Here is a 19,471-nt window from a genome sequence, read left to right as displayed (position 1 = left end):
TTACTTTACAAATTAAGAACAGCAACAGAACAGAAAATTTAAGTTACATTAATTTTGATAAATGTTTGAGTAATGTTTCATGGAAAAAAAATGTATGGTTAACAGTCACAAGAGACAATTGTTTGTATTGAGTACTTTACTTTTAATAATGTAATATATATTTTCCTGATTATGCTATAGGCTATATTAGTATATATATTATGTAGGTAACATTTTCCATGACTTTCATGTGTAATAGATTATTTTTACAGTGTGGTGTTAGTGCATTTAAAGATCTGAATACTGCTTCCACCGCTAATTATTGGTTTGTTATTATTGGTGCATTGACATGTAACCAGTATTGTATCGCATTCTATGAACTTAGCATGTGTGTTTTTTTAAGTAAAATCTTCATATAGAAAGTAATTAGTAGTAATAAAGGGAAAAATACAGTACCGTATAAGGTACAAAGAATTACGTACCATACAATGGAAATACTCAAGTATGGTACAAGTACCTCAAAATTGTACTTAAATGCCGTACTTGAGTATAATTGCTTATTTCTACTCCACTAATGAAGTCGCCACAGAATTATTCTTCAAAGGCAGGATGGTAGAACAACAAGTTCAATGGCAAACAAAGACAAAGGCTTGCCTGCAGGCCACAGCGCCATATTGTAGACACGGAATTTAATTAAGCCACCTCAGTTGTACGTCACAATTGTAAAGTAGTAAGTTCACCGCTTTTACTTTGAAGGCGAATTTATGTCGTCCTGGTGGACTATCGGCAGTTTGACGGAGCTGCCTCGCAGGGGGGTGGAGGTCGATCCTTGCTTTTATTTTTCTTTCCAGACGGCCACAGTAGAGCACAAAAACAAACTTGAACCAGATGGGCAGTAGGTCAACACTTGCGCCAATGTCCTCGTCTGAAGGGGAGGAACTGAAAACTGAAAACTGACGCGAGTTTGCCTTTTTTATTTTTCCATTGTTGAAAAAAAGGGAAGGGCTCTGCCAAGAAAAAAAAAAAAGATCGTTTGGAAATTAAGTTATGCGGCAGTGAGTGCGCACTTACGCACAGGGCGCAGCGTAAACTTTGAGATGTTGGATCAGCTCGCCTTTGTTGTTGCTCTTGTGTCTGGTTGTATTTCCTTTGTTTGTGTCAGCTCTTCAGCACTCACTGTGACCATGTGTCGTGGCTAAAAACTTTAAAGCGCACAAACAAAACAAAACAGACGAGGTAAGCCGGAGACAGCATGGGGGGCAAACAGAGCAGCCCGGTATTTGATGGCAGAACTCGGGCTTATTCCAGCTCCGATCTCCCATCTGGAAACTCCAGTGCAGGGGAAAGGATTGCGGGGTTTAGGTACACCAACGGACCAGATGGCCCCAGGATACGGTACACGGGTGGAGGGCCAGCAAGCTCCGGGCTCAGTATACCGGCCGGCGGCAGGTCAGGGTCACACGCACTCAATCAGAGCCTCGATGGCACGGATGGTGACGACGAGGGCCAGCTGCCTCCCGATGGTCACAGGTTGCTTATTGGGTCCCTGCCGGCTCACCTGTCCCCTCACCTGCTGGGAGGTAAGATTGCAGCGGGTTTCTACCAGTACGTAACAGTTCCAAACATCTGGCAAGAAGGAAGTCACATTCATCCGAATAATAGGTCATTGCTCGCTTATGATACTTTTTAATCTCCCGATTTCCTTGTTGTTCCTGAAGTACACATTTATCTGTGTTACTCAGCAGTGAGTGGAGACATAGTGGTGCATTATGCTATTTTCATCCTTCTGTAGAGGGTGTTCATTGTTCTTAGTGCACGTTGTCATTATCTTATCCAAGGGGCCATTTTTTAATCTCATGGTTTAACTAATATTTCTGTTCTTAATTCTGTGTTTATTGTGGCACTCAGTTTGAGTTTAGTCAGCATGTTAGTTCATGTACAGTGGGGTACTATTTGTTTATGATACTCCTACACAGTGTCATAAGTATTTAGTTTCTTAGTATTTTTCCATTTGACATGTGATACCTGGCACATGATAACAGCAGTGTGATGACTGAGCCCTTTGTTTAGCACTTCTGCTCTTTTATTGTAGCCACAGGTGGCTCTGCTGCGCTGCACTGCCATCTGTCTGGTATTGCCTCGCCTCTGTCTTGCAAAACTGGCTTGTTTTTCACTCCGGCTGAGAGGGAAGAGTGCGTTATGTAGGTCAGCAGATAAGAGCTTCCTGCTGGTTACACATTGCCTGACACACATGCACGCATACACGCACACGCAAACTTCTTGAATCCGCAAGTCTTGCTGCTTTTCAGCTGTCTTCAGACCAGACAAAGCAGGGCTGATGTAACGGGATGGTGGCGGTGCTGTAACATCCGCGTAACTGGAAAAGGAAAGCTGCCAAACAAAAGATCCAACATTTCATAGTCACCTCACCTCTCACCTCCTTCTGATTACCAGCATGGGTAATTTCCTTGATAGGGGAGTCTAATAATTAATACCCTCATCAATAACCTGTGATGGTGACTCTGCAGGCCTGACATTGTCCCCACGGGCTTGTCCTATTTCCTTCATCAGCACGACAAACACATGACACGAACATGAGGTTCAAACCAGACACAGAGATAATTACTGCCTGCATGTATGATGCATTTGCAGTCCTTTTCTTGCCTGAGGTGTTGTCATGTCAAACAGGACGTTATCTTATCGAAGATCAAGCAGTACCTTGCCTATTAATCTTTGTGCAGCTGAGAATAAAGATGAGGTCAGGAGGCCACGGCCATGTGGGTCAAATGATGAATTAATTACTTATTTAATTCATAAATGCAGTGCAATAAATATGAAGGCATTTCAGCTTATGGATGTGTAAGTTGTAACAGATTGTTTACAGCAGACAGAGCGTTAGCGAGCGCATGCAGGTGTTGGGTCATTTAGGGCTGTGAAAGCTCAAAGTCATGCAAACTGTCCCAAGCCCTCTGCTGTTTACATATCAATAAAAAGTTATGAGAGAGGCGTTGGCATATCTGGGTGCTCATGTTCTATGTGTTTTCCTCCCAGGCTTCCACTGTCCTGTTTGCTCCAAGTTTATGGCATCGGATGAAATAGAGAAGCACCTGCTCATGTGTTTCAACAAAATGCGTCTCAACTACAACAGTAAGATTCTGTTCACTTTTGTGTACACATGCAAAAGAGCGCGTGAAACGCAACAACATCGACGCTGGTGCGTCAGGGTGGCTGAAAGCACGTCTGCAAATGTCCAATATTCAGATCCTTTTCTAAAATAGAAGTCGCAGCACCATGTGCACCATTCAATGTGGAAATATTCCATTAGAGTTATATCATTAAATATTACAGCGGCTCCCAATCTTTTTGTCCTGTGATCTCTTAAATCAGTTCAATGTCTGCTCGTAACCCCTTATCACAGGTTAGTGTGGACAAACGTCCTGGGAGTCATATTTCTGTCATATACTGTTTCATTTGATGTTCAGAGCCCTGACAGGGGAAAAGTGTGTTTCACAGCAAAGTAGCAAAAATGATATTTTGCAATTATACTTGATTACTACTAATAATGTATCACTTTGTAAGTTACATTTTAATGGTGTAAGTGGTAGACATGGACCTATTTTTACTGCTTCATTTACTGTAAGGTAGTTCAATCAATTATAAAAGCATAGTTTTAGTAGGTAATAGTCTGCAAGGTAACTATTAACTATGGCTGTCAAATTAATGTAATGTAGTGGACAGTATCAAGTTTTAGGCATAATGTATCATAGGAAGTAATCAAGTAAAAGTACCTCAAAATTGTTCCTAAATCCAGTCCAAAAGTGTACTTATTAACGTTTCATGACTGCTTCTGTCCTCCCTTCCTCAAACTTTTATGACCTTTTGTTTCTGCAACTGGATCATGAGGACAATACTGAATTAGTGTACAAAGTCTCGAATGAAACTATTCTTAGACTAAGAAATCATTACCACATAAATGCACCTGTACTAGACGTCATACGATCAAAGCAAAGACAGCTATGTGACACAGCTGCACATTTACAGTATAAGTGCAGACTAACTGTGTGTGAGCACCTGTGTAGTGCACATCCACATATGTGCCCACACAGGAAGGGCAAACGCATGCTTGTCTGTAGACATACAGTTGTCACTACACACACTTCCTGCAAGTAGAGGCATCCCAGGCTTGAAAGTGTTGCACGCATGCAAACAATGGTAGGTTGCTCCTCACCTTTCAGCTGGTACACAAACACAGCAGCATGCATGTTACAGATAAAGATACAGCGTGTATGCAGCTCATAGGCTTCGAGGTGCATCTTAGCTTAGCATAGGCATATAGATGTGTAAAACAAATATCAACCCTCTATTCTCCATCTAACTCATGCAAATCATATTAAAGTACATTTGAATGATTCTATCTTAGCTCTACTGCAGGAGTCATTTTAATGTGTGCACATGAAAAGCTCTAAACAGTCCTAGTTACTTCGTCGCCTCAGGTATTGACACTGGGGCCTGTCTTAGCTCAATACGCAAGTAAACATTTGACGTAAGAGGAAGCATCATTATCTGATCTCAGGTTTGTGCTCAGTACTCAGTTTTCTTCCCGTTATTAAAACATATCATCAAACTACTCTACAAAGAACAGGATCATACCAGAATACCACTTCTCATCTAGGCACAGATGACAACAGGTATTCGGGTATCAAAGGATAAACAGATGCTTATGCAGAATTCAGTGACTGAACTGCACATTTTGATGCATGATTTGGTTTGCCCGGCAGCTCTTTTCTCACTTTGCCTCTGTCCGTATTGTCTTTCTCAGAGGACATCCTGTCCAGAGACTCTGGGGAATGTGCCATCTGTTTAGAAGAGCTGGAGCAGGGAGACACCATTGCCAGGCTGCCCTGCCTCTGTATCTACCATAAAGGGTAAATAACACACACAAACAATCCTAAATAAACCAGCTGTCCTTGGGAAGAGTTTGACAAGTGCATAAAATGCACAGTCACGACTTCCAGAGGTAACCTGAACTCTATTTTTAAAGATTTACGAGTTCTGATCAATGTTTAAAAGGAATAGAGGACGTTTTGGGAAATGTGTTAAATTAACATGCTAATTAGGCCAGATTGTGAATGAAACACCTTGCGAAAACACACACATTTTCATCCAGGTAATTATTAATTAGATGAAGATGTTTTTGAAAAGATGTCAACTTTAGATGATTTAGCAAAAAAAAAAAAAGAAAAATGTTTATTGTGATTAGCAGAGCAAAATGTAATTCAGCTCATCGTTTCAGGTGTATAGACGAGTGGTTTGAGGTGAATCGCTCGTGTCCAGAGCATCCCGCAGACTAGGAGCTGCAAGGGTACAGTTTCAGGCTACTGTGCCTGCACCTCGTCCCAACACTGTATGTTCCAGCCGAGCATCAGCGCTCCTCAGGGATTGTAAGACATTGTTGTGTACAGGATTTTTCATATTGCCTCATGGAATATCGATGGACTGTGGATATGTTTCTCTAGACGTCGCGGGATGTTCAAAGAACCACTGGTGGAGTTGTTTTTTCTCCAAAAAAATATGTGAATGTTCCTCACGCCACCTGCTGGCCTAAAGTTGGCTCCTGCGACCTGGGATCTGAACTGAACTGATTTGCTGAACAAGGTGTGGTGTTATGGCAGAGGACTTGTATAATCAACACGGTGGGAGAGTGTGCCTCTAGTAGCCTTTTTTCAGCAAAGATTTAGTTTCAGAAAACTGAAGGCTGATGTTGTGCAATGTAAAAACAGCCATACAAAATTATATCAGCTTTAATGGGTGATTACAGTGTTAATGTTAGTTCTGAAGATCTTAATTTTATTGCAAAATTGGCTATCATTGTTTGTTAAACAATCTTGTGTCCTAGACCGAACAGTCTAACGTGAAATAGTCTGACTTTGTTAATCACCTGGCCATTGAGAACCACAGTAATGTGACTGTGTAGTTTAGAGTTGGAATAAAAGATGGGTGAAAACATATCTAATGATGATTCATGCTCTCACTAAGGAGTGCCATAATATGCTGCTATGTCGTAGACTGGAAACGTTTCTTATAACCTTTGAACCTTTGTTCAGTGTACTCTCTGTTTGTACTGTAATGAACTGCACAACAATAAATGTTTTATCTTGTCTCTTTACTGTGTGAAGGCTATTTAATATTTTAATGTAAAAGTTTTTTTTTTGCATTTGTTTATATATATATATATATATATATATATATATATATATATATATATATATATATATATATATATATATACACACACACACATATATCCACATCTACTGGAAAACTCCCCATCCTCCAGCATATAAATTACTATATGCATTTTTTTCTTTCTAAAATGGCTGGAGACAAGAGGATGAGTAACAAGGAAAATGAGCCAATATAAAAGTTTTGAAAATGCATATATATTTTAAAGCATTTCTACCATGGATGTATAATTTACACAGACAGCTTGGATGTCAAACTTCCCAAGAAGGCACAAGACAGTGGCATCACCTATGACAGATTCTCCATTATTACGTTCCAGAAACAAGACAGCTAATATCTACAGTTTTATCAAGCAAGAGAAGGCAGTGAAATAATGTCTCCCTGGAAGTGGACATGCAGGGGCAAGGATCAAGCATTATTTCTGTTAAATCAGCAGTCTGGGCAAATGTCAGCTTTCAATGTCAGCAATGCAAGAAAAGATAGCATTTGGACTTTTATAATCTGAAAATGCTGTCCTCGTATTTCACATTTCATGTTGTTGCATGTTCTATCCAGATTGAACACACCAGTGAGAGAGGTGTAAAAGAGAGTTCTCTTGGGATTGATTTAGCTAAAATGTGTTTAATAGCCATTTTCTGCCATTCAAGTCTGTTGCATTTATTGTAGAAATGTTGAAAACTTACAAATTCACCATATATAGCTCAAAAGCAAAGAACTCCATCTAAGATACCAGTCTATATAAAATGATATATTAAATATAAGATTCTGCTCAGTTCCTTAAAGAATGTATGATGAGGTGTTGCAGTATCCAAAACATTTTTCCCAGTTAGTAATAAATCCTATAATTAATCAGTGTATAGTGTTGTAGTCACTTATTATTCAAACTCCTCACTGATTAAGTTTTGAGTGTACCCTAAATTCAATGTTTCATCATTAACGTGTTTTTCTATTTTTTAAAATGTTTCAATTACACACGACAAACATAACGCAATTTTGACGTAACCACGTCGCGTCCACGCTGTCGCTTTTTTGATGACGTTCACGTACTACGACGTAACATTTTCGAAGAGGTACACAACAGCAGCAAAGGCAAACGTAGTTTTGCTTTGTATTGTGGTAAAAACGATAGGTTTTTTTTATTTTTTTTTAACCACATACGCTCCCCTTGTAATTTAAGGTAAGTCTTGACGCACGAATCGTTTTATTTCCTAGCTTATAAGATTCCCCTCGCGGACTTTTCCTTGACTGAAGGCGCTCGGCTAACGTTAACTTAACGTAAGCTAGCGTCAAACTAAAAAAAGAGCACACTGCTGCCTAATCCATAAGCAGAAATCGTAATTTTCATGGATGTTGACTAAACGTTACTCTCGATTTTTGTGGCGCTAAAGTGTGTTGTGTTTATTTTCAGCTTGGGATCCAACATCTTAACATCAAGATGTCGTACATGCTACCACATCTCCACAATGGCTGGCAGGTCGACCAAGCCATCCTATCTGAGGAGGACCGAGTCCTCGTGATCCGCTTTGGACACGACTGGGACCCAACATGTATGAAAATGGACGAAGTTCTCTACAGCATCGCTGAAAAGGTTTGATTAGTGTTAGCCTATACATCGTTTGTGTTGTGGCATTAGCATCCTCAGCTACCCCGACTACCTAAACGTGCTCAATAGCACCGCCTGCTGGTCAGCTTTGACAAACGTACTATAGCTTTCCATAGAGAGCACACTATTCGTGAATATGAAACTGAAGTACACACGGTTACACTGTCACACATACGGTTCTAGTTAACATTCTTGTTCCATTTCCATGGAATGAATATCTGGAGTGGGTGGTTTTAACATTGCTGTGGGTGGAGCAGGCGGTCAAAAATTAAACATCTGTCCCGGGATTTATCTGGTAGGTCAGTGCTAACCAGAAGGATGGCGTCAACAAATGAAGTTGAACATCAGATCAAAGCAGGCCATTAGAATACAAAAGCAAAGCAAGGGAATTCTGACATTTGGACAAATTTCTCAGTTGTTTGGATGGAAGAGAACTGGACTAATCTAGTTGTGACAGATGTGCAAAAGCACTTTTATTTGCACATATTAAACAAGATACTATTGAGGAATGTGTTGCACTTTGCTGTAGAGACATTCGGCCATAGGACATCATTCCTGGGACTGTAAGTGTTTGTTATAAAAAAAAATATGTTCTGCCTCACCCACATCCCCATCACTGTACCCAGACACATCAGTGGGAAACGCAGGCTCTGCAGTGGCAACATGGATTAAGCCCATCATTGAAACACATATATGTGCCATCACAACGGATGCATGGACCGAGGATTACCACAAAACGTCATTCATATCCAGCACCATCCGTTACACAAATGATGACGGTCTCGTTTCGGGGGAGGAATGGGGGTAGAATATGGGTTGCATTAGTATGACTGTGATTATGCACTGGAACGTAAAACAGATATGCATCGGTTTGCTAACACTACACAGTAAGATAAGGTGTTTCCTCTGTGGGACAGGAGAAGCTACACAATCAGTGGTGCGTGCATGAATAGCCAGAATCTTTGTTGGTGCAGGCAGGAGTAGACACACATTGTGGGAGCGGGAGGGAGTTATACATAGTCATTGCAGCAGTGACCTGCGATGGACTGAAATCCAGTGGGAGTGGGTGGGAGCAGTTATGACCAACAGGAGCAGTACAGTTTATGGTTTGACTTGGCCTCAGCTAAAAATCATCTCAATATTGCTGTTGTAACACCTAAGATTCTCATTGCAGTTTGTGATTGTTGGGTATCTTACTCTGTAAGCAATTTTTCACACCACTTTCTTAAAGATGTAACCATCATTTTATTTAAAATTGCCCATGCTTTATACCAGCACACTAAAAAAGTGAGGTGCTGCCAGTGAGGCAAAGGAGGTTAAAACAAGGTTAAGTAGCCAGTTTAAGCGTCATGTAAACATCCCAATGTATTACATGCATGGGACTGTAAACTGCAAACTGGGGGGGGGGGGGGGGGGGGGGGATTCCAGAGAATTCAGAAAATCCAGAAACAGATTTTTCCCTGTTTACCTGCTGGTTGTTGATATATAATATGTCTGTGTGTAAGGATACCATGGTAGTTGAAAATTGTATTAATATCCTCTCTACATACATCCTGACAGGTAAAGAATTTTGCTGTCATTTACCTGGTGGACATCACCGAAGTGCCCGACTTCAACAAGATGTACGAGTTGTACGACCCCTGCACCGTCATGTTCTTCTTCAGGTAAGGCACTCCATGTCTTCATTTCAAATATCAATGTAATTTCTACTTAAATGATGACTACTATTCCATAAATGAACACGGTTGCTGTATGAGGACCGTCTCATATAAAGCTTTCCTGTCTGTCATTGTTGAGGAACTGCAGTCCATTGTCAGATCTTCATCTTGTTATTGTTGTGTTTCAGGAACAAACACATCATGATTGATTTGGGCACCGGTAATAACAACAAGATTAATTGGACAATGGAGGACAAGCAGGAGATGATAGACATTGTTGAAACGGTGTACCGAGGAGCAAGAAAAGGAAGAGGTCTGGTGGTGTCTCCAAAGGATTATTCTACAAAATACAGATATTGATTTTTACTTTTATCCTCAAACACCTGTTTTTTTTCCTGATATTTTGTGCCACAACACAAAGACTACAAGTTACAGAAATCAAGGAAGATCATATTTTTTACATTTGTGTTTTTGCCAGTGAAACAGGACAAGATTCTTATTCATAGTCACGACTGTGTTACACTGGGCCATTTGTGTTTTTTGTGTGTAGATAGAGGTGTTGTTCAGTGTCTTCAGCAACAAGTTTCTTTTGTGATAATGGGTGTTTAAGAATGCATACATGGTGTAAAAGTTTTAATAAACATGGATGGATATTTACATATGAAGGTTTTTCACAGTATGTTTGCATTGGAGCACTTAACTGAAATCCAGTTTGTGTTTTTTTTTTTTTTGAGGGTATATAATATAGATGGGACAAACTTGACAACAAGACTTGTAACCAAGCATGTTATAATCTACCAGACAAAATGCATAACAAAGTTGGTGTGCTCAGTAGAATGCAGTGACTGCACTTGAGTGGATGCTGCCACTATTCCTGTTGTGTTTTTTAGTTATGCATTGCATGATGTACCTGCATGGTACCGGCCACTGTTGATGTTTCACCGTGAACCCACAAAAACTACTTCAGAGAAACTCAACAGCGGTTGGGTAATATAACAAACCTCTTAAAAACTCTGGCTCCGTAGCATGTGAAGTTCATAATGTCTGTTTTTTTTGGTAGTGTCAGGTATGTTGAATTAACTTGATCATGTCGGAGAGTTAAGTATTTGGTCCATTCAGCTGTTTAGATTTGATCAACATTTGTATTTGGTGTTGTAGTCAGTTAAAACTGACAATGTGAATGCCATTTCCCTAAAACCTCCATCAGGTGGAGCCAGAGATTTTCGGCAGGTTTTGTAGCATCACAGACTGCAGATGAAGTTGATGCAATACTAAAGATTCATATTGCCTATTAACCACTGATTACATTAGTTTAGTTTATTGAATTTAGTTGTCAGGGACAAAAACAAGAACATGAAAAAAGAAGCACCCGATTTAGCCACAAGCTAATTTCCACCTGCAGTGTAGGAAGGTAGACGCAAACACTAATACAACTAATGCAATTAATACAAATTCAAAATACAATCAATACTGAATGCAATCATGCACACTCCAATCATTACACGCAGCCATGTGTAATATAAATACTCATTCCCGCTCGCCCCTCCTCCCCCCGCCAACACTATCCAGCAAATCAATCGGTATTCAGTGATTCAGAAGCAAGTGTATTAGCCATGGGTGCTCACACAACATGTGTGAGCCAAAAACCCTACAGAAGGATTTAAAACAGATTAGCACGCTGCATGTACAATAAATAAATACGGAAAAAAACTAAATGGTAAAAAAGCAACTAGTCAGAGTAATGGAAACATCAGCATGCAGCTATAGGAATAGTAATTGCACAGTAATTGCTGATTATTGTAGAGTCACTGTAGGGAGACATTCACATAGCTGAGTTAATTGTTTATGAGTGTGATCTCCTGTGGGAAGACACAGTTCTTGTGTCTGCTTGCTTTGGCGCACAGTGGCCTGTAGCGCCTGCCAGGGGGGAGAGATTCACATACGTTTTGGCCAAGTGTGAAGTGTCTGTGATGAACAGTGGACATCCACTAAGAGTGATTTTTCCTGACATAGGTGTTTGTTGTCTTGCAGCCTCTGTGGACCTCACAGCAACATCATTTTTTCGGATGCTGTATCGTCACTGTAGTCGAACTGGGTTTTAATTCTTACCTTTCTCAAGACATTTCAAGATCTTTTGACCTCTGTTATTCCCACAAATTCAAGACTTAACTTAAAATGCATCCATCAGAGTTACTGGATTTTACTCCAACCTTGGAAACTATTAGCTCCTGGATGAACAACCTTGTTTTTTTGGCTTTCTCTATCCACATTATTTACACACTCCAAAACTAAGAATCCCACGTAAACAGTCCCATGTAAGATAACAAAGCAGGGCAATTAATACAGGCCTCGAGTCTTCCTCTAGGTGTTCGACCTCCTCACAGTTTTCATCATTAGCCTCCAACCCTGACAGTATTTATCCATCAATGACGAGAGAATGATAGAAACACTGAAAGATATGGACACGGCAAAGAACAGAGGAGCAAGAACATGCAGGGTGAAGGATTTGGAGAGCGAGAGAAATATCAGTAGCTGGGTCTCATTAATATCGGTTAGCTGTCAGCTCCATCTCTTGCAGCTCCTTATAGCCAGACACAACACATTGCCTGGGAGACAGAGCCCAATTTGTTGAGTGATAGATGAGGTGAAAGGGGATAAATTCTGTCTATTTCACTGTATGTGTGTGTGTGTGTTTGGACCAAAGATGGCGAGGGATCCTCTCCAGAGTAAATAGTCTGACCTCTTCACCTCTCCTGAGTGAGACAAGTTGGGAGTCATCTGGGATAAGACCTCCAATTGCAGAGTGTGTGTGCGTGTGTGTGTGTGTTCTTTTGGTCGATTTGGGTTCACTGTACTGCATATCTCTGGTGTTGAGATGCCCCCAAAAGCTCACCCCCTCCCTCCACCACCCAGCTCCCATCTGATCACCGTCTGGTTGTTGTAACTGCCCGGAGCTCTGGCTGGAGGAGGGGATGATGGAGGGGAAGATGGGGATGGTTGAACAACAGCTGGCCATCGAAAGGAGGAGACGGGCGGCCTGAACTGCTGTGGTTAGCGCAAAAACAAAACACTCTGACCACACTCGGCCTCACTTGAGTGAAAACCACATAATCTCTAGAATATTAACTTTTCAGGAACCAGAAAACGCTGCGTTTTAAGGTTGAGTGACATTCATTCCAGAAGCACATTATATGAAAGCTGGGTGACCTCATTGTACTAATGTGTGTACACTGGCAGCATGAGTGTATTTACAGTTCAAAATAAACTAATTTCCTCATCTTTATATGTATGGACCATGTTGAGGTCCCATATACCCCACCCCCAGCCCCGAGGCTTCCCATGTCCTTTCCACTTACATTAAGTTACAGTCTGGCATGCTTTTGTCTTTGTCTAGCCTGTCCCTGCAGGGCCCATGTACACCATTACTGCGCCATTGCCCTCATATGGAGCGCGGGGGCCAAAGGCCGCCTCCATTGGTCCATTATAATTCACATTATTATGCATTGTTGTTCCCTATTACTGTTAATCAGCTCAGCCTCAGGGGGAAAAGAGAGGCCTGGGCGGCGAAGGGTTACAAGGAAACTTTCAGTCTAGACACATATGGAGACATGGCAGGATGTACGGCACAGTGTGTCTGTGCTTGAAGAGAGAAAGAAAGAGGTAGAGTTGTTTTTCCAGTGGACAGTATAGGGAATATGCACACTCACCCCTAAAGCTGTGGTAATCCACGATCTGTTTTCAACTGATAGTGTTTAAATGGATCCGCACAAAGAGGGTGGAGCAGGCGGGCCGTGAGGATCATCCGGGTGCCAAGGGGAAGACATGCTGGCATCTCTCCATCTTCTCTCCCTGGCTTTCCTCCCTCCCTCCTCCTCTAGTCTGTCACTGTCCATGTGGGTTCCCAACATGGGGGAAGGGTGAGGGGCAATTGCCAATTTCTGGGACACCCCACCCCCCGCCCCTGCAGCTTCCCCTGTTGGCACTGACGCAAACGCGCACACATATACAAATCATGTGTTAACCCCTTCCCTTTGCCCGGCGACTGGTCGCCGTGCCTCGTCCAACTGTGTGTCACATCTCATTCTGAGCCAATGGCTTCTCAAAGTCAGTCTGGATCCTCATCATGACTACGTCATGCGTGGAGTTTTTTTTTTTTTTTTTTTTTTTGATGCGGCAAGCGGGGAAATCAGTGTTGCCATACATGACTGCAGTGACCCCTAAAACAAAGCTCTGGACCCCTGATCACAGATTGCATATGTCTATATGTGGTGGGCACTTCCACAAACTACTCAAATTGTTCTTTTAAGGGCAGAAGATGTAAAATGTTCAGAGTGATTGGAGGCAGATGAGGTTCAGAACAAGGCCACTGGAGTGTAATCTAAAGCCTAAATTCCTTTAGGAACCTTGTTTACACCACATATATATTAAATGCTAACACTGCAACTGTCTGTAATTTAAAACTTTAACAAAGATTAGGAAAAGTCTGTCAAAATGTAAACATTTGGGAAGTTTGGGAAATGAGTATATGTATATATGTGATGTACAGCATTATATTATTAACTGTAGCCTCTTGCACATATACAGTCATCAAATCTCTGTCAGTGTATATCTGTGGCCTCGCGCTTGCATGTCCTTCAATTTGCTCGTCCCATGAACTCCACGTCTCCTCCTTTCGGGTTATATCACAGCCTCTTTACATAACCGACACACCAGGGAGAACTATTGAGACTCATCTCTTCCAACAGTTTTCCTTCGCTAATTCCTTCAAAGGGAATGCCATTGGAAAGACGTGATGGAGATATAGGAGGAGATAGTTCACCGTTCTATATTCCGAGAGGAGCGATGGAGAGAAAAGGCTTATCTCCGAATGTATTCATCCCATCTTTTTTCCTCTAAGATCCACTCAGTTGCGTGGGCTTTGGGGTTGGTTTGAGTTTTGTCCCTGTGGGGGAATTACTCAGAGTAAATGAAGTATTGCCTACAGGTTGGTGAAGATTAACAAGAGCAGATGTTTCATACTGATAATATGCCGAAACAAACACACACAAACCCTGCGCCATTAACGACCCCCCGCCTGCCTCCTTTCCTAGATGCTGACACACTTAGCAGCCCTGTGTTATGTTGGTTTAATTCCCTTCTCTTCTCCTCCTTGCATCTGCCTTTTACTCCACTTAGGGACCTGTGACTAAATGGATTTGCATCTCTGTTCCCGCATCGTTTCCCAAAGGGGTGTGATCCCTCCATCTGCAACAAAATGAGGGGTCTATTTAACTTAGCTGAGACAGACACCAGTGCACAGAGTGGAGGTGTGTTTATGCGGCACTGCCGCCGCCGTATGCCGCGCACACACACTGAGCAAACACACGTAGATCACATGAGGCCCCGTCATGCCACGCATTCACTTCCATTCATGACAGGCGCCTCCATTCAGAAGCTTCGGACCCAATTAGCACCTGCCCAGTCCTCACAGGCGGACCAGGCCTCCTGCTACACAGGAGGTGTGGCGCTGAGAAAAGCCCCAGCTGAACCAACAGAACCGGAACACACACACATACACACACACTCACTCACTCCAGGCGTAAACGGGGAGAAACTTGAGATGCCTTACTCCTACACACACCACACTCTGACAGACACCGAACTTTCTAACTGAAGGGCGTGCACATTCAAAAATGACTCTTCTCTACATGAAGTGTGCTTATCTTTTGACTTGAAGCGGTCTGTGAGTATCACACACTGAAGTCTAGTTTCAAGTCTTGGGGAGCACCACTGCACATGTGAAAGAAGTTGTACAAAGCCTTTTGTGGCTCCAGAGTGAGCTGTGCAAAGGCTGAAGAATGGCCTCATGTGACGTTACTTGAGGCAGGGTCGGGTTGGTTTGCAGCCTGAAAAATCTGTGGGTGTGGAGTTAGAAAGAAGTCAACATCTCTGCTTGAGGCTAATAGTGCAAAAACACTACATTAGCTGCTAACACATGAATCTCCAACTGTACTGACAGGGGTGGCGTTGTATTGTGGGTGATGTAGGTGCCAGGTGTTGACAATGAAGAAGACTGCGTAGAATGGAAAAAGTTGATATCTCTGGTTATGCTGCACCGATTTTGATCTTTTTTATTAACTGTTCATCGTGGATTCGACATGTTATGGGGTGCAGTGGTAAATTGGTGGTGATAGGCAGGAGGACTTCCTAATATTGGTTACTAAATAATTATGCCTCATTTTTGTAATCTACCACTTCTCTTTTCTGAGCTAAAACCAATCCTTTCACCACAGGCAGCATCTCTACATTTTTTATGGTGACACTGAAAGGTCAAGCCACTGTCTTTGCACATTATGATCGGTTTATTTTTCATGGGGACCAGTGCTCAGCCTGTGAAAACAGTCTTTGTGTCAGAGGTGAACTGACTTCCTGCATTACAAACTGGCACTGCAGAGTTTGACAGATGTAGGCATTTACCAGCAAATGCTAAAATCCTATCAAGTTGCATTATGGGAAATGTAGGACGCAGCCTATTTGGAGATATGGATTACACTGATATTCACAATTCTTTATTAATGTGTCTTTTGCAAAGTCCCCCAACTTCATGCAAGTGAAATACTAAAATACGGGTGTACCTCTTTAATGCATTTGGTCAATGTTATCCTATTATCCTTTTATTAGAAATTACATATTGATCAAACTTTTTTTCACTTCTGATTTTAATGGATACGAAGTGTTTTTTTGTATAACTGATCAATAATTTATTGAAGCAGCACATAAGCTGTATTGATTGTAAAGAAACATGTGCTCACACTCCATGAAAGCATGCAGGGATATAGTCATGTAAAAATGATGACTATTCGGCCATATGATCACTGAAACAATCATGATGAGGAGGACAAGGACGTTGACGATTAAATAATGATGATGCTGATCATTGTTGTCAACACTGATGCTGCTGTGTGTAGCAGATACTCTGTCTGTTTAGATACAGACAGAGTTTCTGAGCACTACTCCCAGCCAACAAGCCAACACGCTTTTCAGAAAAGATTTTGTGTATTATGGTCCAAAAGGTGTTTCATAGTTTTTTGCTGTTTTTGTCATTTACAAATATTCAATATTCAGACTAAATATCAGCAGTTTCTAATCTAATTACCTTGGTTTTAGTGGATAGTGTCCCACTGTCTGAATTGTGTTCCTTTGTAGGTTTTCTACCATGCAACAAATGACAGTCATGAAGAAAAACTAGATCTTGAAATATCATGATAATGAAAATTGATTGACACAGACTATGTGCTACTGGATTCCTCAGTTGAAAAATGTTTCTGTTTGCTTCCAGAGGCCTGAAAGCTTCAGCTGAACCCCGCTTCTTATCACACAATCCCCATCGCCCTCTCTCCCTGGCAATCTTCATCCTTCCTCCTCCCTCGCCACTATTTCCTAATCTCTGCTCCTGTGCCTCTACATCATCTCTCCCTCTCTCCTCCTGTTACAGCCACTGTCCCCCTACCTGCCTGACTGTGCTGGTACAGCCCCCTCGCTCTGCCTCTGTCAATGTATTTTGCCCTTATAAGGAGAGAGCACAGGCAGACTGTACTAACCGCGTGAGCTCGGCGGGGGTGTTGCAGGGGCAGGGAGACCACAGCGACTGTAACGGCAGGGCGAGATGGGAGGAGGATGGAGGAGTGAGGATGGAGGGGTGAGGTGGTGGTGGTGGTGTCGAGATACCACACTTCTGTCAATGACTCCAAATAAGACGACAGAAATAGGCACAAGAGAGGAAGGGGGTGGGGCGGGAGAGGAGAGGCTGGTGATGAGAGGCAGGTGAATGTATCTGCGAGTGAGGATGCTTCCATGTCAGGCCGAGGTGATGTTACTAAGAGACAGAGCACCGACGTTTACCTTCCATGTCAAAAGCCAAAGTTGGTGCGCAGTGATAACATGCATTTCCAAAGCTCTCATTTTCTCGATTCTGAGGCTGTGAGTGGTGTCTGCATGACGCCAGCTCACCAGCTGCCCACATAGTCATCGATATAGGAGTCTAACATTTAGCTGGTGAGAGTCATGGAGGGAGAGTGTGGGCTTCAGCGCGGATGTCTGTAGTGCAACGTGACTGGTCCACGCTTCAGATGTTCCATCCTTTGATGAGAGGAATAAGACGTCCTTTGACTGGGTGAACCTAGCCCTACCAACTAATGGTGGATTTCAGATTATGGAGCATGTTCCCACCGATTATCTTTCAAGGTGTACTGATTTAGCATCACAGTCCTAGAACATTATTAGACTCTGAATGGAAAGTTTAATTAGAATTCATCAAATATAGTCTTCTTACCTGTGAAAATCTGGCACCGACTGCACATTACTCACGTAACTCAACTGCGGACAGTTCGGTTGGAGATTTGGGTGTTTTGCTGGCAGTGACTAATGTCGCTCTGAGTCGCTAGCCTCACGCAGAGATGAGGGGCAGGATACACAGGTATGGAAAGGTTATTGCTTTCTAACTCTACACCCCCAGATTTGATTCAAACTTGTAGTCTTCAAACCAAACGGACACTTGAGGCAATTGATTAGACCTCACACAGCTCCCTCTGGAGCCACACAAAGCCTTATGCAACCTTTTTTCACATGGACATTAGTACCTCCAGAGACCTGAACAGACTTTGGCAGAGTTCCTATTTTAAACGAATAAGATTAACACAGCAAACACTGAGATTTCTTTGGATCGTCTTGATTTATTGGGGCATGTTATCACTGTGGCTAGAATTGTTTTGGTTTGGTCTCACTTTAAAGTAATCATGAAGATTTTCATGTAGATAAATGCATGTTAAGTCGCGGTCCTTTGCCGACTGTGATACCACAATGGTCAAATTCGCAGTATTACAAACTAGCGATACAGTGTCTTTCTCTGCTAGTGTTGTGAGTAAATGGTTACAATGGCTGAACAAAGCAATATAAGATCAATGACTATAGACAGTTAAATGACATAGAGGTGACATAGTTTGAATCTCTGGGAAGTGAGGTCCACAAACAGACCTGTAATTACTGCTTATACACAATGAACAAAGATCTTTGAGAGAAAGTAAAGCCACTTTTTAAAGGAAGTCTGTTCCATTAACCCATCTACTGTTGCAGTCTGAAGCGACCCTTTTCCTTTGACTTTTAAAATGTGACATTTCAGTATAAAATCCTCCAGAAATAAATGTCCTCAGCTTTGATTTTCTCACCCGAAGTTGCTCTTTCACTGTGTTTCATTTCACTTTAATGCTACTAGTGCACTTTACTTCTCCTCATAATTCATAAAGCATGCCTTCATAAAGACTAAACTCAGTCTCAGTCAGGCTCACACACCACAGGCAGTCTCTGCCATTCATGCAATGACAAGCAGGATGGGACAACTGACCTGAAAAATAATAGACACTATATAAATAATCTACGGTGCTCCACCTTATGCCGGTTGGCAATAATGCTCTGGTATTAATATTTCAGTTAAGAAAGACCTCCATACTTCTCTTGCACTTTCCCATATTGCAGGCTGGGTCTTGAAAAGACAGCCTGTCCTTTTCTCACTGAAGAATCAATACAGACAATCGAACTGAAAACACTTTCAGTTTCACAGCTGATATGATATTAAGGAAGAATTTAGAGCGTGTTAATTTTGGTATATTATATCAGAAGAAGAACATAAAACAGAGGCATCTGTGTAATTAAAGTTAATGAACAGCTTAGCAATCATTAATTCATATTTATGTACTAAGGGACTGTATATAGTGGGTTTCACTGGAGGCAAACTTTTCCTAGAAGCTTATGCAAATTGACTCACTCACCATCCTCCCTCAGTATCCTTGGATACGAGGTATCTATTCATTTTAGTCTCCTTCGCTGCAAAGCTGCTGTCTTTCAGAGCAAAGCAACCAAATCAGGTGACGATCATGTACCTCAGCTGGGGTCTGCAGTATCTGCTGTTCCATCTGAGACACACACACACACACACACACACACACGCAGAAGG

General features: G+C 41.9%; 2 protein-coding genes across 2 annotated transcripts; both read left to right on the top strand.

Moving 5' to 3' along the window:
- Positions 1–811: 811 nt before the first annotated feature.
- Positions 812–6,139, top strand: LOC121619710 (E3 ubiquitin-protein ligase ZNRF2-like). Its single transcript, XM_041955572.1, has 4 exons — positions 812–1,559; positions 3,031–3,126; positions 4,799–4,904; positions 5,273–6,139. Exons 1-4 carry the CDS (start codon positions 1,232–1,234, stop codon positions 5,328–5,330), a joined length of 588 nt encoding a protein of 195 aa, XP_041811506.1. The 5' UTR covers positions 812–1,231; the 3' UTR covers positions 5,331–6,139.
- A 1,140-nt stretch (positions 6,140–7,279) lies between these two features.
- txnl4a (thioredoxin-like 4A) lies at positions 7,280–10,142 on the top strand. Its single transcript, XM_041955627.1, has 4 exons — positions 7,280–7,399; positions 7,631–7,810; positions 9,386–9,489; positions 9,672–10,142. Exons 2-4 carry the CDS (start codon positions 7,658–7,660, stop codon positions 9,841–9,843), a joined length of 429 nt encoding a protein of 142 aa, XP_041811561.1. The 5' UTR covers positions 7,280–7,399; positions 7,631–7,657; the 3' UTR covers positions 9,844–10,142.
- The last annotated feature ends 9,329 nt before the right edge of the window (positions 10,143–19,471 follow it).

This window comes from Chelmon rostratus, chromosome 16, assembly GCF_017976325.1.
Source record: "Chelmon rostratus isolate fCheRos1 chromosome 16, fCheRos1.pri, whole genome shotgun sequence".
In the NCBI taxonomy this organism is placed as follows: domain Eukaryota; kingdom Metazoa; phylum Chordata; class Actinopteri; order Chaetodontiformes; family Chaetodontidae; genus Chelmon; species Chelmon rostratus.
This window is presented reverse-complemented; position numbering and strand designations above follow the sequence as displayed.